Here is an 18,204-nt window from a genome sequence, read left to right on the forward strand (position 1 = left end):
TAACTTCTGCCAGCTAAGAGTTTGTCAGGCCAAGGCCCTGTATTATTTTCTTTGAATAGGTTTCCCGCCTCCAATCGCTTGCAGTATTTTCTTTACAATATGATAGCAACACTAAAATGGATATGTATCGCTGCAGTATATTAGAAGGCCAGCATCATATGCACTGTATTTCCATCAGTCTTTTTTTGGAGCTGATTTTAGTTCCCTTTTGATTGGTCATAATATGGACCATGGTTATCATGGCAACCTCTAACAGGATGACAACTGGAAATATTTTTTCACAGGGTGTGATGACTGTGTCCTTTGGATGCCTGTGCAGGCATCTCAGTCATTGCTGGGTATGAAGTTGCTCAGATATCAATGACTTCATCTAGAGAACACTAGAGATCTCCTGTCTCTTGCCAGCTACTTTTCAATGGCTGCAAACATAGAGACCACAGTTCTGGGAGTATCACTGTTCAACTCCAGTAGGCAAATACCAGAGGCATATAAACCTTTGCAGGACCACCATGAGAAAGCTAAAACAAAAACAGCCCCAACATATCACTTCAGCACCATATTAGAGACTCCCTTACCTACTCGAAGCTCTTGTCCAAAGACTGTTTTCTCTCCCAGCGCGGAGCAATTCCACCTCCCGTACCGAAACTGGTACTGGCACTCATTGATTCCCATTTGTGCCCCTTCCCCGATCACAATGATGGCATCAGGGCGGCTCTGGCAGATTGCTCGCTGCCGAGGGGCCAGGCCTGGGATTTTGTTGCAGATGATATTAGCTCCTAAAGCCACCACGGATGACAAAGCTCTGAAGAAGAAAAAAGCAGAAAGACACGTTATAACCAAATTGAGGCCATTAATTGCTTTTGCCGTGTGCTGGCATGTGGCAGGCAAAGCACTGGGCAAAACGGGAAGGGTTGGAAGTTGGGTTCCTATAATTATGCAGGCTTATCCCAACCTTTCTGGTCTGGTAAATGAGGTTGGAAATCTTGCAGTAATTCCTGATCTGATTTGTGCCAGAAACAACAAACAAATGGAATTTTGGCACTTTTGCTTCCAGTCCTACATGCAGCCATCACCTGATGAGATGTGGAAAGCAAGACATATTTAAAAGCAAAAAATAGTGATAATTGATTGCCTGTGAACCTTCGGAGCTCATGTCTGCTTTGAATGGCCGACATAGATTCAGACTCATCATTTTAGTTACTGCAGCCAGTTCATCCATCCCTCATTTGAAACCGTTGAGCACAATTTAGAGAATGACTTCATGCTACCAACACTCTTGCCCGTTATTACACTTAGGGTATTGAGTGATTAATGAAAGTTCACCAGCATAACCGTACTTCTAGACCTGGCAAATATCATGGAGCACATATAAGTGATCTTTAATATGTGCCATCCAGACTAGAAACATTTGTAGTTCTCATTCTTCAAGTATATCTTCAGAATTCATTATAAAGTTTGCATATAACTTGCACCTGCCATATGTTTTCACTTTAGTGCATTTATTTTTCATTTTTCAGCTCACTTTTCAACATCTTTACAGGCTCATTTTTCAACATCGTTACAGGCTACATTTTAAGTGGTAATATTTTGAAAAATAAGACAACATGTGTATACGTTCAGTGATGCTTCAGGTCACGTCTACCAAGTACCATCCAGGTCCATGCTGGGATGCTTCAGCTGGCTCTGGACAAGTCAGCAAGAGCAAAGAAAGCAGTATAGCTGCATTAGCGAAACAAGCTTTGCTCAGCATGGTGTGATGGACCCTGAGACCACTACAGAACCAAAGCCTGGAAAAGCCCCTGCCACGCTGCCCAACTGGCTGTCCTGCTCCTTGGTTGGCAAACAGGGGTGTCAAGGGCATCACTGCTTCTTGGCACCTGCAAGGAGGTATCTCCACAAACCCTCTCCCCTCTTTAGCTTGTCCCAGCCTGGTATTGGCTCATACGAGTAATTTCACTTTCCCATCAAATGCTGTTGTTGTCTGCCTCTGTAATGTAAAAATGCTTGTCCAGATCATGCTGCAGCACCTTGGGTTTAAGTGGAGTTTCACAGTAACAGAAGTCACCATATATAAATAGGTTAGTAATAAGATACAGACTAACATCTCCATTACCTTCCTCTCCATCTTGAACACTAACTTAAGCCTTTCTTCTTAGTGTTAAAAATTTCCCACTGGAAATGCTCCTTTTGGAAAATGCTGACCAAACAATAGTGAAGAATTTTATAGGAATTTATCAACTTCATTGCAAAGGTAACTGCAAAATTACATAAATGTTGCATTTCAACAAAATCAGAGTGTTTCATTTTGCCATTTCAATAACCTACATTAAAGCCAGAGCAGAAAGGGTGAAGTGGAGAACTCTTCCCTGGCCAAAATGAAATACTGTTTTTACTGTGGAATGGAAATTCCATGATGATTCATTCTGCCTTTAATAGGTATTTGTGCATCTTTTCCAAAGTTAACAATCCATGAGAAATTTGCCAATTGTGGGGGTTTTATTTATAGCTTGGGAAGGGTTTATAGATATGGAGACAAGGTATTGCAAACACAGAGCATGCATGCCATGTGGTACTACCTATTAAACAAAAATATGAACAAAAGGTAGTTGCAGCTCCGACCACTCACAGTGTCTGGAGTGGAAGCACTCAGACCTGTAGGCTTTAATTCATGTTCCTCTGGGTATTGAGCAAAAAAGCTGGAGCATCAATTGGAACCAGCAAGTCCCAAAGATGCATGTAGGTTTTGAGCTAAACTTTTATTTCTGGCCCACCTCTACTGCGTTATTCCTTTATAACGATGGAATAAAATATTTAAATTATGATGTCTTCAAATCAGAACTTTCCAAGAGATATGATAATCTTCAAAACAACATTATGAGTTTGATATAGAGATAATAAGATTCTCTGACTTTTACAATGGCACTTTATATATAAACTTATGGCTTCAAAAATTAATGAAAATCACAGGGGAAATTATCAGTATTTAATTTTGTAAAAATCAAGCACTTCTCAGTACTGAAAAGCAAAAGTGTTGGGTTTTTTCAGAGCTCATGGAGCTTTTATCTCTCTGACTTCAGCAACTTTCTGCATCCAGTAAGATGTACATTCTGAAAATGTTGCAGTAATACACAAAGAAAAGTAATTTTCCTTTATAGCTGATGTGTTGTATCCAGAAACACATACTCCTTGATGACTCTAAAATGCCACAACCCTTTCCCAAATCATGTAAGGATCCGGGTCTGGCCCTTCCTTGGTTTTAAAGTTATGACAAGTGAAAGATATCTTGTACAGAGTGAGTAACCTGTGGATGCCGGGGGGACCAGGGGCTCTGCCATTACAGCTTAGTCTGTGATTCTTCTGCTGAGGGAGGCTGAAGGGAAGCCAGGCCGGCCACTTACTCTCTGCCGGGATGCAGAAGCAGCAGGTCAGCTGAGGAAAGGGTGAATTCCTACAGCTGTTCTTCAGAACACAGCAACAGCCAGGGCTCCCTGGCAGCAACATCTCCCCAGCTCAGTATACGCAATGATTCTCCAGGTGCCTTGCAGGCTGTGCCCCATCCTTACTCCATCCCCTCCACCCGGCTTTGCCCAGTTCTCTGGGACAGAGCAGGTACCCAAGTGTCCCGCAAGACTCCCCCGTCCGGTAACCCTTTTGCCTTGTGGCAGGAGCTGCTTCAGACAGTGACCCTTCTAGGAAAACCTAATCCTGAAGGAATCTGGTGTTCAGTCCTAAGAAACAGACATGCACAAGCATTCAAAACTGAAGTTGATGCTTGGCACACATGCACAAGATACGGAGTTCGGGTCCCCTGGCCACCCGACAGTCATTGACGTGCTGAGGCCACGTGACTAACTTAGTGATCAAAATTACATATAAAAATTGTTTGTATATGATAGAAATATTTAAAAACATACTGATAAAAGCTATGAGATAACTTTCTGGCATAATTTTTTAGAAGTGCTGAGCCCTCATGATTTCCACTATTATCTCAAGCTGAGCAGCAAAAACTTACGACTTTTAAAATAAAGTAAAGCAAGAAAGAGCTGGCTACAGTATCTATCCGATGTATAATTTTCAGTTTAGTTGATTCCTCCATACCCATCACTGGTGTCTCATTATTAGGTTAAAGAGTGTATTCCTTGGTCTCCCATTGTTTTTGGAGCAGACCTTTGTCAAAGAATTTTAATACAGTGGGTCAGTTTATTCATCCAGAAAATAAGCATGATCATATCTGCCTCAGAAGGTATTGTGAAGATATCGTAATTATTATGTGTTTGTAAAGTGCTTTAAGACATTCCTCATTAAAAGAATTAAACTGCAATTATTGGGAGTGGGGTTTTAGTTATTTTATTATTACTTCCAGGGTCTTCCCCCTCTCTGGCATGAATTTACCAGCATGTTCCTTCAGACTTGTTTAACCTACTTTTAAATTGTTACTATAATTTCAGTGCCAAAAGAAATGCTGAATCATGAAACTGAGGTTTTGGAAAACTTCATTTATATTAAAGAAATGCACCCAACAGCATTTCAAGCTTCCTCTCCACTACTTCTTGTGGCATCCCTCAGTTTGTGCATCCGTCACTCATTCAGGAGGGTTGTGCCGTGCTCCTGCCCCTTGGCAGGTTGAAGGCTACGTATTATTTTTTACTAGATGGAGAATGTTTCACTTTATAACTGGCAAAAGGCAGATCTCCATGCCACATTTTGGCATCTTCTCCCATCTAATCTTTCTCTGTGGTGAAAACTTCCTTGATTCTTATCACAAGGAAATCCTGAGTGCAGCATTTTGTTAAGATTTCTGATGTAGCTGACAATACTTGTAACCATCTCACACCACGAGAGCCCGCACGTGTTTCAGAGTTTTATGTTGGATCATCCCCATGGGTTATCCAATTAAACATCATCCACATGGGTTATCCAACTAAACAGCGTTAGTGGAATAATGTCACATTTCCTAAGCAATTAATGGTAGTGGCTGGCTTATGAAGACCCTTGGTCTTTCTTCATGACTTAGTCTTTAATCCAAGGGAAACACCAGCACTGTAATTGAGTGATAGTTATAAAGAGAGTTATATTCAAATTTAAAAAATTTAAAAAAAACCACCATTGATCTGGGCAGGGATAGGACCTTGCAGCTCAAACTTCCAACAAACTAAACCTAAGTGATGTTTTGGAAGTTCTGGTTTCTGCATCAGAAGCCTGAAACACCAAGTTTTTCATTCTTTGAAAAAATAACTAAGACTGCAGTCATAGCAAGCAAAAGCTCATGGCAGTAGAGGACAAGTTTCAGCTTATCTTCTGAAATAATGCTTGTTTAATTATGCAAAGACAGATGACTACTGTCACAAAAAATGAAAATTTTCCCTCAAAGCGTATTTCCTATTATGGTTGTGTCTTCTCTCCTGGGCCTAAACAACTACTAGCTTTCTTTTTCACAAAATTATGTGGAAAAATTGAAAGATCGCAACCATGAAAATTATTATATATTCCAAACAATTCATGAAAGTAAAGATCTTTGAAAACACTTCAGAAATTAAACACTAAGAGCTAAAATCATGTGAGTTTTAAAAACATAACATTTAATGCAGTATTGCTTGTCAGAAGAGAAATGTACTCCTCATTCCTAATTTGCTTTCTTGAGCCTCTATTTTATAATTGCAAATGTAGGCATTTGCTTAACTTGAGCACATTAGCCCTTTCATTGATTTTATATGTTATCGTGTTCTTGCAACTTCAGATTAATTTTGTATATAAGAAGGTCATCACTTGAACTGTGGTTTATAGAAGGTCTCAGAGACTTTGCACAAGTGAAAATTATATGAAGGAAATCTTTATAACGGACAGTAGTATAACTACATGCACTACATGATGAAAATTCTAATTTTTACTGTTGTTAGAAGAATCTGAATGTTGAAAAAATTATGAAGTAGAACTGTCTACGTATAGACAAACAGCAGTAACCAACCAGACTTCTGAGGCACAGTGGTGTACTGAGAGTTCTCCAAGGAGCTTAAAATTCAGTTCTGACAAATGTATAACAAAAGAAGATGCAAAATAGAGAGACTAAACCAACAATGTTTCATACAGACAAAGCACTTAACCAAGTTGACTTTAACCTTTTGATTAAAAAAAAAAATCCCTAAAAATTCTTCTCCATTAATTCTTGCTCCCTGGGCAAATAACATTTTTTTGCAGGCCAGGGTGGCTTCAGGAGCTACACCTTCTCCTCTGACACCCTCGTTCATTTGTATTCCTGGCTGCACAGCAGCACAGTGCACATTTCCCCCAAACCGCCGAGCCAGCCCTACTGCAAGCCCTTTGATTAGGCGCCCATAGGGTCACCACCATCTCACCCCTACCCCTGCTACTCGATAGTCACCTGAAGCTGCTGTTGGGTGGGGAGAGGGGCACATTTTCAGCAAGGAATGAAGGGATTTAGCTGCATGAATACCATTAACAGCAGAGGAGCTGCACAGCTTAAACCTTGGCACACTGTACCGAAAACTTACCCCAACGTCTCTGATAAAAATCACCATAATGGATTCTTTGTTAGAAAGAACCACTGAGGTATTTTGTGGTGACACTGCGACACATCTGAAACACTACACCACTACCGAATGGTTTAGTTAATTAAGAATTCCTAAGTAAATATTTTGAGCGTTCATCAGTTGCAGAAATTGGCAGGAGTGTCCCGGGCTCTGAATGCCATCTGCATATGTTTAGGCTTTCAATTTTGTTTTCCATCGCTGGCTTCGGGAAATCATTGTTCGGCACATGTGTTATTGAAATGGAAATCAAATAGGGCTGCGTGGTACTGTCCTGCAGTGCACTCATCTCTGCTGGAGCTCCAAGCTGAGCCTTTGGACCTGGGGGCCACTGACAGCAACATGTTTGCTCCCATTAATCGAAAGGCAGAGATTTCTCTGAGGAGGTCACTCAAAAAAAAGAGTCCACTAGATTATATAGTGTGATTGCTGGCATGATCACGAATTAAAGTGGTGGGATAGGTAAGATTGAGGGATGACCCACGCAAGAGCAGAGCATGCCTTGGGGTAAACGACTACTTTAGAGAGGAGTGGGAACAAGGACCCCATCCCTGTTATGTGGTAGTGATGTGAAGAACACCAGCAAAGCCTTGAATTCACATCCTCCCCTACCTGCCAGCTGGGAGGCACAGGATGGCTGCTATGAAGCCAGCAGCGATTAATTGGGTTTCAGGAGGAAGGAGGGGAGATATTGCCTAGCAGAGATGTCCCCACATACAGCACCGGTGTGGTGGTGGCCTGCATGCTGCTCCTAGGACCCATGCTCAAGGCTGCACCACAGCAGCAAGCACCAGCTCTGACAAGGGCTGTCCTCAGGGCCCACATGTTTTTGACTCCTTGGAGATGACACATTTATGCAATCCCTGCTGATGTAGCATTTACCTCACGAGTTTTCTAGTGCATACCAAAGGAAAGCTAACACCAAGTACAAGAAGCAGCAGTGCAAGCATGAACATTATGAGACAAAATGGAGATGGTAAAATCCCCATTACTCAACAGAGCACCTTCCTCTACAAGAAGGGTTTGTAGCTTGTGCTATGTCTTTTGTTGCTGTGCAAAACCACAGGATTACCAGTGGTCCGGAGCCCAAAATGGAGAATAGCTGCAGAGTGATACTCACTTTGGCTTCCTAATGCAAGAAGCTCCAACCTGAAGGCCCAGGAGCCTCATCTAAATAACATTATGGTAGGGTAGGAGGTCTGGGAGTGGTTAGAAACAAAATTTGACTCTCCAACTCACCAGCTATCACAGATCCCCTCAGTGCTTGGTACCAGCCTTTCACTAATTCTTACTGGTCATGCCAGAGCAAGAGAGAAAAAGCATCTGAGATTCAGGAGTATTTCTGGCATGATATCTCAGAATTATCCTTAAAATGACAATCCAGTCTGTTTGTAAGTTGACCTATAGCTTATTTGGTGCATGGCTGGTCCACTGTAATAATTTTTATTCATCAGTCAGTGAGGCAACACTTGATATGTAACAGGGTAAATTGAAGACCTGATTGCGGCCTTTCAGTATTTAAATGGAGCCTATAGGAAAGATGGGGAAAATCTTTTTAGTAGGGACATCTGTGACAGGACAAGGGGTAATGGTTTTAATCTGAAGCAGGGTAGGTTTAGACTGGATACAAGGAAGAAATTCTTTACAATGAGGGTGGCGAAACACTGGAACGGGTTGCCCAGAGAGGTGGTGGAGGCCCCATCCCTGGAAACATTCAAGACCAGGTTGGACGGGGCTCTGAGCAACCTGATCTAGTTAGCGGTGTCCCTCCTCACTGCAGGGGTGTTGGACTAGATGACCTCTAGGGGTCCCTTGCAACCCAAAACATTCTATGATTCTATTCTATCTGTAGTTTACCTGTATTCAGTTTTTTTACACCAGGGGAAGACTCATGGAAAACAGAAATGCCTCCCGTGCCTCATATGTCCCATTGTATAGATCATACTGGCAAATTGGACATTTACATTTGCATTGGACATTTACTGTCTCACAGCAGACATTCTGACTTTGCATGGCAAACTACTATATAACAAGCTTTTTCTTTCCATCTCCAATCACATTCTAGGGGCATCTTGTTATATGGTGGAAAACATTCACATCTTGTATATATAAAAATCAATAAAATTAAAATAGGATGTTAAAATATCTGAAGTGTGGGAAACATTGATTCCAAAGCAATTTGGGTTTCAAGAAGCATTTGGTTTGCTAAACCAGAGTAAACTGATAGGGCTGTGTTGGAAGCTGCAGGAAGGCAACAGCTCTCCTGGCATGCATGGGGCAATTGGTGAAAGGCTGGAATATTCCTGCTTTGGTCTTGCCAGTGATGAAGGTGGTGACATACATGGCATAATTGAACTTATCTGAGTAAGTTTAATGAAAAATGGTGTTGATATAAAATTATTTTATTCCTTTTAAAAACCCAGGACCTTACGAGATTTAGAAATCAAACTGAAACACTTCTGTTTCATACAGTTTTTTTCTTATGGCTATATAAAAACAGTTAACAGGACCTACCATTTCAGTTCTGCAAGCATCCACACACCTGTGTTATGTCCTGCAACTTCCACCATCAGTAAAGAAAAATGTCCATTCCTGAATGCCAACTGCCTGCTGAGCACTTGCAGTTGGTATTGATGTCTAGTGCTATTCTTTGCCTTCCACCCCATTTCTGTTTCCCTTTAGCACTAGAAAGGGTCATGCTGATATCTAACAGAAAGTTACAGAGTTGTTTGCTGAATAGTGATCCACCACAGTGGAAAGCAAAATTACCTTGCAGAATAACTGTGGTGGGATCTTGCAGTTCCCCTGTGGGGGAATACAACTTTGAAATACCAAAACGGCTGGAAGAGATAAGCTGCAGATTTTCTGTGTCTACACAAAAACAGTTCAATATTGTGGAGAAGTAAAAATTTCACACTTCAAGATGTAAAATCCATTCTTTTGTTATGTTTTTCATATAGCAAATAAGAACGAATAAACTCTCTCCATCGCACATGATGTATGCATAGATATAGACATTTTCCAAACTTTAGCATAACTGGAGTGCATATTTTGGCTTTGTCCAAAGTTCAGCAGTCTGATCTCTCCTGTGAAAAGGTTAAAAGGGGAAGAGAAAGATTAAGTCATTCAGACAAAGTCCAAGACTTGGCAAGACCATACCCTGCTTAATTTGTGAGATCTGATGAAAGTGTGTCGCAGTCACGGTGTGGCTCTGAAACTGTGGCAGAATGGTTCTCATGCACAGAAGCATATACCCTTGGTTAGCTCGCTCTGAAGTCTCATTCAGTTAATAGCAGGTATGCACTGTGGGTTTAAAATCTTGGAGATGGACTTTTGGTGGAATCGATTTTAAATTACATGCTTTTTTTTAATTTTCCATTTAACATTTAAGTATATGATATATCTTAACTTTTTTGGTTTTGCACGCTCAGGGCTTCCATGGGTATGATAAAATTGAAAGAGGAAAGCATGTAATAGTGGGTCTACAGGAAAGGAAGATACCTATTTCCCGAAAGGAAATCATCTTCCTTTACTGCTATGGTGGTTCCAGTAGGAACTCATTTTTTGTCAGCCAGGATCTGAGCAGTCAATGAGAATAAATTCTGAAAAATCTACTAATGAGCCATTATGTTGGAAAATTTAGTCTATTGTGTTAATTTTAAGACTACACTGCAGTGGCTGTTAATCATGAGGATGAAAGCACCTTATGTGGCTTTAAGCTACAGCTGAAAAGCCATACAAACTAGTCTCAGAGGTCCTTTTAAGTGAGGAAGGTGGGGAGGCCATACTGGCCCCATGCACAATGTGCAATTTGGACTAAATGACCACTGGAGGTTGCTATTTGTGCACAGATATATGACCACAAATCAAGCTGTCTGAGTGACAGCTTAATTAGCAGCAGAAGAGAAAAAATTAAATTCACTTTGTCAGTGACATTGAATTTTTATACACTGAATACACCAATATATTCTGAGTCATGATTTATTTCTACTTTTCCTTTCCTCACCACTATTTTCATGGTGGTAAATCTTTGCTAAGGCCATGAGATATCAGGATATGAAATTAAATAACATCCGCAAACAAAATTAAAACCAAAAACCCATAGGCTTGATGCTGTCAGGTTTACTTACTGGCCTTTTTCTACATCTGGAATGGGTGCATTGCTCAAACCAGTGGCAGCGTTTATTGTTCCCATCTGCTGTAATTGTCCCACTCAAGACAAGGCCGTTGTCTGCCAATACAGAGGATGAAGAGCGTAAGGTCTTCTCTTAATTTTTCTCTACAATTGATGAAGCTTTGGGACAACACACCATCAGGGGAAGGGCAGCCTCTCCTATGCAGGTGTGCAGGATGTAAGTGTGGGAAAGGGGTGCATCCTTGACAGCACTCAAGCATACCAGGCAGATCCTTGGCTCCTTGACATACTCCCAATTTGGTTGCAGGACCTTGAGGGCTAGACATTTTCCTCCCCAATGGCCCACTTTTACCTTTCACTCAAATTACACTTGCTGGTGCACACTTATTTATAGTGAACACACTTGCATCGTTTCCAAGATGTAGGAAAAACTGGGAAAGAATCAGAGAGTCCCAGAAGCAGAAACCATTGACCTCTCCAGGTTTGGTGTGAAGGCAGGTATTCTTTGCCCTTTTTCTGAGCAACTAATTACATCCGGGTTGCTCCCGGGTGATCTGCTTTTGGAATCAAGATATTTTGTCTCTTCTAATATTTTTCTATTGGGTTAGAGCCCCCACAGCCATTCTGCGGTTAGTACTGTCATGTTGCTACCAGTAAGCAAAATGCCATGTCACATTACTCAGTGGCAGATCGGCACAACCAGAAAGAAAGGCCATGGAAAATTACACAAGCACGAGCTAATGGAAGCAGCAAAGCGGCATCTGTTCAATTTTAGGTGATGTGGCAGATACAGCCTCCCTCCTGTCCTTGGTGTTGGAGACTCAGAGTAGTTGCACCGCCAGCTCACCCCTGAGACCAGGGTACTTCTGCACCATCGCCCTGCCATGAGCTCAGCCTCATGCAGACACATGCCAACTAGCTTTAGGTGACCTCTCAGAAGTTGCAGTATAACCACCATAGAGCTGAGATCAGCACGAGCTGATTGCCTGGGTCCTTGTCCTGCTCCCGGGGCAGGTTTGGCAACCAGGAGGTTGTGCTATGGCTAGACAGGTAGCTTTAAATGAGCGCACTAGGCTGGCTGCAATGTGAGCATGATCCTCAAACAGAGGTGCCCTGAAAGTCCCCTTCAGCCTGCACAGCTCAGATAAGGTCTTGCAAAGCCTTGATTTTAAGAAGGAAAATGCTGTTAGGACTAACATACTAAATACAAGAGATCTATCACAGATTTCAATATGCTTGGATGCATAGTTGACGCCCTTCATGCTTTCCTGGTCATGTAGTCCTGTTTGCTTCAGTGGGAAATTTGCTATTAAGCTGCAAGTCAGCCCAAGTAAGTCTATCAGAATACATCCCTGAATAAAGACTTCATTGTAAACACCAAATCCAAAATTAATCAAAGAGGTAGAAACTTTGCACTAAGGCGGATACCTAAGAAATACAGAATGCAGAGGCACTGCATTCGGTAGGGGTTTTTTACATTTTTAATAAATATTTGTCTAAAAACAAAAGAAGAAAAATTGCAGCATATTTTTGAACAAATGCCAAACTGAATTGCCCTTGTAAAAATATTTCTTTTAATAGCCTATTAGTGCATTAACTAATTTTGCCTTTTCTCTTCAGAGTCTGTTTGGTCACTTTTATTTCCCAGTGACAAAATCATTTCCAACCTTTCTGCACCGTCATAACTAACTGTAAGCAACACTGCTTGCCTTTTTCATGGAGCAGGCCTGCATTCCTTGTGCCCAGTGAAACTCCCACTGGCTCTTGATAATCATGCAAAGAGAAATTCTGATCCATCAGATAGATAATTTATGCTTAACTTCCTTACATGAATTATCCCACTGAAATTGCGAGACAGTTTGTGTACATGAGGTTATTCACGTTAGTAAGAGAACAAAAGAGGGTTTGGTTGTGAGTACACTATGAGACTCATCAGATCTTCAGATCTGTTCCCAGAAGTTGGACATTACTATAAAATGGCTGCAGTCCGAGAAAGCCTTGAGGGTAAAAAGAAGGGAAAACCCCCCCCCCCCCGAAACTGTAGAAAATAAAAAATATATTTCCTACACAGATTTCCAAACATTCAAAACATTATTGTATTCAGCATGTGGGCTTTCTGCGAACAGAAACACTGTGGTTTATAATCTGAACTGTCAACACTGGTGCAAAACAATGTAACACCCAACAGGGCTCTCCATGAATTTCTAAGGTTTCTTTCAGCTGCTTATTTCAAAATTTTAATTTTGAGTGGTGTAAGAGCCATGGTAAACCACACAGTAACTTCTCTAGTTCTCTGGCTTGCTGAGCTTATTCCAGGTGTTCAGAAGGATTAGCAAAAACCATTTTGAGTTGTTTTTCCAGAGGGAGTTTCTAAATTTGGTAGGCAGCCATAAAGGTCGTGCATCTGTGTTATTATCCCAGTGGCCCATGTTGGGTGTGTCCCTGGCTTTTTGCAAATCACTATAAGCTGGTGAAAGCAGCTGGATGAAATATGTCTCCTTCTAAAATCTTCTCTTAAAAGATCACACACACACTGACGATCATACATATGCAAGCATTTACCTGCATTTTTGTTACCATGTATATTGACCCCAATTAAGCTTTTTCTTGCCTTCAGCCTGAAGATGCTGTTGGCTATGGACATCCTGCATGTCTTCGTCCTCCAGTTCTGTTTCTAAATCTAATAATTTGAAGAAGTCCCTTTGTGGCCATGTAATCCAAAGAGTGAACGTATTTAAAGATGTAAGTGATAATAAACGTTTGGGATTCACAGCTGAGCCAGCTGAGGTGGTATTAAAACAGCTACATAAAAATGAAGTGTATGAAATCTATAGGGTATATAGGCAGATGGTGTGGCACATACAGTGTCAGTCAGCGAGCACCCAGAGCGAGTCAAGCATGGCTTAACAGCTACATCTGAGTCACACTCTCGTCTTCATCTTCTGCCACCCTCACACTCTTAGATAAATCTTCCTTCACTGCTAACAGTACTTACTCTGTTTTTTTCCCAATTCTGTCACTCTTTTGCCACTGATTTTTAAAACATTTTTACCCTTAAGTGCAATAGAAATTGATAGAGAAGTGTAATATTAAGAAGTGTAATATCGAGAAGTGAAATTGATAAAGTCTGAATTACATTTAACAGTTCTAGAGAAGAAAAACTTAAAGTAACAATAACATCATGACTCTAATTAAGTCTTGAAACTATTGAATTTTCCTAAAGTCCTATAAATTAAATATCATTAAGCCCTATGGCACTTACCCACTGCTCAGAAGGTGAGGTTTGTTAAAAAGAGCTGTAACTATAGCCAAGGATAGTCATGGACATGCTCTAAGATGTGAAATCTGCAATCTGCATTCTTAGTTTCCCCCAGTTGGGTACCCAGATGATGTGACATGCCTTTCTATACAGTGTTAAGCCAACCCGGGCAAAACAAAGTGCACACTTACCTTTAAGCGTACCAGCAGACTGCGTGCACCATCTATAAGTACATGCCAAAGCGCCCAGTTGGGTTGCCATATGTATGCACAGCAGCATGCAGTGCTGGCCACTGTATGCTTACATTGAAAGGCTCCCGTTAGGATATTACAGACCACGAACGCCAGAGACTGAATGAGCTGCATTCCCAGGAGAGAGTCTTGTGAGAAAGCAATGTGGTAATCACTTCTGTCTGAACGGTGATGGGAAGGCACAGTATTAACAACTGAAGGGAATAAATAGGACAGAAAGTGACCTTAAGGAGACGGTAGTCCATCCACCTTCCCCGAGGCAGGATCAGCTATGCACTTCTCACCCCTGACAGACAGTTAGTATTATTTATAAAACCACTCGAACTTAATTTTCCCTAAATTTCAACAATTAAAGCTCAGTGCTTCTTCTCTGATGCCCTGTGGAAACAGAGAATATTTTGTCCCCAGAGGTCTTGCACAATCTTTTATGTTTTTTATAAATCTTCTGCAGAGTAAAACAGTCCTTGTTCAACTTTTCCTCTCAGGCATGAGACCTCTGATCATTTCTATCGCTCTCTTCAATGTTTCCTCCCACTGGTCCATGTTTTTCTGCACAAGAAGCTGCTAAACTGAATATGACTGGCACTGAAGGAAATTCCCCTCTCCTCCTCACAGGGATACAATAATAAGATAACTGGTTTTGCTAACACACACATTTAGTGCCATTCTGGATCCTGCCTGCTACCCACTGATCCTGGGCTTAGCTCTAATTCAGGCGGTATTCCAATGCAGCTGTGATCAGTGGGTATCTTCTATATCGCAGTCTTACTCTTCCTTGCTCACCAATATTACACCCCAAACCAAACCCCAAAGTGTCCCTCCTTCCTTCATACCACAGTCTGAAAAGGCACGTAGCAGAAAAGGCAGGAGCGCTGCTCCTCTTGGGTTTGGTCCAGCAGAGAGCTGCCCTATATAAGGAGGATGACCGACTCCAGTGACTTAATTAAGAACCAGAGACCTCAGGCCACATTCAATACTGAGGCTCCCTGAATGTCCATGTTATATTAACCACCACATTCTGGGATCGCTGTAGGTGAGGGGCAATGAGCTGATTTGAGGAATCATTGGTATCATATTGAGAGTGAAACTTGATATATCGAGTGTATGAAAACCAATACTGGCTCAATGCTGAGGTCTTCCTTTTTATCTTTTGTAGCAGTATAGGAGGAAAATCATAGAATCAGAGAATCATTTAGGTTGGAAACGACCTTTAAGATCATCAAGTCCAACCGTTAACCTAACACTGCCATTCCACCACTAAACCATGTCCCTAAGCACCATGTCTACCCATCTTTTAAATACCTCCAGGGATGGGGACCCAACCACTTCCCTGGGCAGCCCATTCCAGTGCTTAAAAACCCTTTCCATGAAAAAATTTTTCCTAATGTCCAACCTAAACCTGTCCTGGCAGGTTTATGAATGAAAGCATAAAGCAAAAAAAAAAAGAAGCAAAACACTGCCAAATCTGAATATAGGTACATGTACAAGGAGAGAAACAGAGTCGAGACCTGAAGTAAAGTGCTATTTAGTCCTCATTTTACAGTGAGTTTCCATTGCTTCTGACTTCTTCAATTCCTGCATGGACGCAGTTTTCAGGCTATCTTGCAGCTGTGTCAAATGGGCCCTGCAAAAGTATTTTGACTCCTTGAACTTGCGTCTTACCCTCTCATTAAGTGAAACAGTAGCAGTTGTGCAATTAGCGTCCAGTTATGAACACTCCTTTGATTTACAGATAAGAGGAGTTGCAGCATCTGACTGAAAACATGGGGCAGGTGGAAGGGAGGGACGGTAAAAAGTGTAGAAACACAATTTGCATAGATTATGCTTGATATTTGCATCAAAGCTTTTAGTGTCTGAGACAGGGTAAACTCTGCAAGTAAAAGTATCCTCACTAAATACTTAAAATACAAGAAGGCGGTGTTTTAAAAACATCTATTTTAAGAGTGTTAGAAATATTGCGTATGTTGGTTCCCACCAAGACACAGTCTGAATAAATCTAAACCAAGTTTTGGTGCATTATTGAGAATTACAGCAGAGGAAACTAGTTTCCCAGTAAGTGACAGCCAAACTATGCTTGACACATTTTGGTTTCATTGCATTCCTGAGAATCAGAACAACCACGCAGAATAATTTCTCTAATCAGAGATCTGTGAACTGGTTAAGAGAAATGAGACGTCATCACTTCCAGCCTTACTGGGTCATTCTCTCATGTCTCAAAACAAAGTCAAAGACATTTTTGTTGTAAAGAATGACATGTGTTGGTGAAAAAGTATCTTTCAGTTGCAGACTGAAATGCAGTCTCTCTTTGTTTAATTTCTAGGCCAGTCTGTATGCTCAAGGGGCCCTAGGAGTTAAGATTAAGAGTCCAAATCATTCTGAATTTGCTATAATTCATGGATATTCTATAGAACGTAGTATAAAAGTTTCTATCCAATACCACTTTATTTAAAGAGCTCTAGAATTAAGCCAGCATTTACATTTTTTTATTCAACTTCTGAGCATTTCATCCTAGTAAAAGTCAAAGTGCCTTATTTTATTGGATTACCATAATGTTATTCCATCAAAGTGAATCCTTAAACTCCAGTTTCTCTAGCTCACACACAAAGGACTTGTACTGTATCCTTGAGCTTTCCTAGCTTAGCCTATAGGATCCAGGATGAAAGTTTACAGTCATGGCAAACCAAATATGTAGCACGGGAGAGACATCACCGTAACACAAAATTGTGTGGAAGCTGAAAACCCAAAGTAACTTTGAGAGCTGGGTTTTGGTTTCTTTGGCTCTTTAATCCCCAGAATGGCTCAATTTTTTTGTCCAAATTGTTCACCCAGGTCTAATGACCGTTGAACAATCTAGCAGGCACTACACATGAGATAGGATTAGGAGGTCACGGGTTCAGTCCGTAAGTAGGACCACTCACCCCTGTCACAAATCTACTCAGTTGACAGACAATTCTTTGTGATGAGTTGGCCACCCATTTGGAGGGTCAACAGAAATCTCGCTTATTTTGAAAATTTGACCATGAGACACAAACTGCCTTTCTGTGTGGGGAAGCCCACCCCACAGATGCCCAGAAAAAAAAAAAAAAAAAATCACAGTTTCTGCTGTTCCAAATCCATCATCCCAAGGCTCTTCCTGTGGTGGCTAGTGTTTTCCAAGCTGAGGGCTTTTATGCTGACTTCTCTTGTGTTCTAAAAAATACTTACAGAATGCTGTAATAATCTTTATTTTAAAGAAAAAACTAGTTGCAGTGGGTGAACACCATACATAGTTGTTCAGTGACATTAATAAAGAGAATGTTTTGAATGCTTTCACAAGAAAGGCATTATAAAATAATAACTTAATGCTGCGTCTTAAGGTATACTTTAAACCTCTCTTAAGTATCTTGTTTGTTATGCTTCAAAACTTCCTGTCACCCAGAAAGAAAAAAAAAATCTACAGCATTCTTTCTGTCTTACAGAAGTACAAGAGTAAGAAAATCGCCCCTTTGGGGTTTTTTGTTTAGTGTTTGGAAAACTATAGCTTCACAAAGGATCTGATAACTAACCCATATGGTGCATGATCCTGATAATACAATCTAAACATCACAAACCAACTCCCAAAAGCTAACAAGAATCAGCGTCTTTGTTGTAGAAGAAAACAATGCAATCTCACGCTAACCCAAAATCCAGTTCCTCTGGAGATACCAAATGCCTAATTCACAGTGAAAATAGATGGTGACAGATGATGACGCATGTCCTACAGTTTGATGTTGCCTCCCAGCAATGAAACAGAGGGCTTGATCTCTTGTGGTGTTAAAAATCCTCTGGTATTTTTTGGAGTCAGAGATCTGATGGAAAATCAGATAATTATACTTGCCTGTGTAGGATTCCTGTAAGTATTAAGTGCATATTGTATTCTCCTCTTTCTGTTTAAACAGTTTTTCTGCATTTGGTCCACACAACAACCATCCTAGCTTTTTTCTGCTGAAGCTGGGGGCAAGAAACCTTCTGATTACTTGAGTAAATGTGCTACCT

The 18,204-nt window shown here is 40.9% G+C and overlaps 1 protein-coding gene across 2 annotated transcripts in view; it reads right to left on the reverse strand.

Annotated features, from left to right (window-relative positions):
- WNT7B (Wnt family member 7B) overlaps positions 1-18,204 on the reverse strand; it is a 95,283-nt gene that overhangs the window by 38,896 nt on the left and 38,183 nt on the right. For both annotated transcript variants that reach the window (XM_009648789.2, XM_009648788.2), the window contains exon 2: positions 576-802. In XM_009648789.2, coding sequence (XP_009647084.1) covers positions 576-802 — 227 coding nt within the window. The remainder of the gene's footprint in view (positions 1-575; positions 803-18,204) is intronic.

This window comes from Egretta garzetta, unplaced genomic scaffold (assembly GCF_000687185.1).
Source record: "Egretta garzetta isolate BGI_Z169 unplaced genomic scaffold, ASM68718v1 scaffold81, whole genome shotgun sequence".
Taxonomy (NCBI): domain Eukaryota; kingdom Metazoa; phylum Chordata; class Aves; order Pelecaniformes; family Ardeidae; genus Egretta; species Egretta garzetta.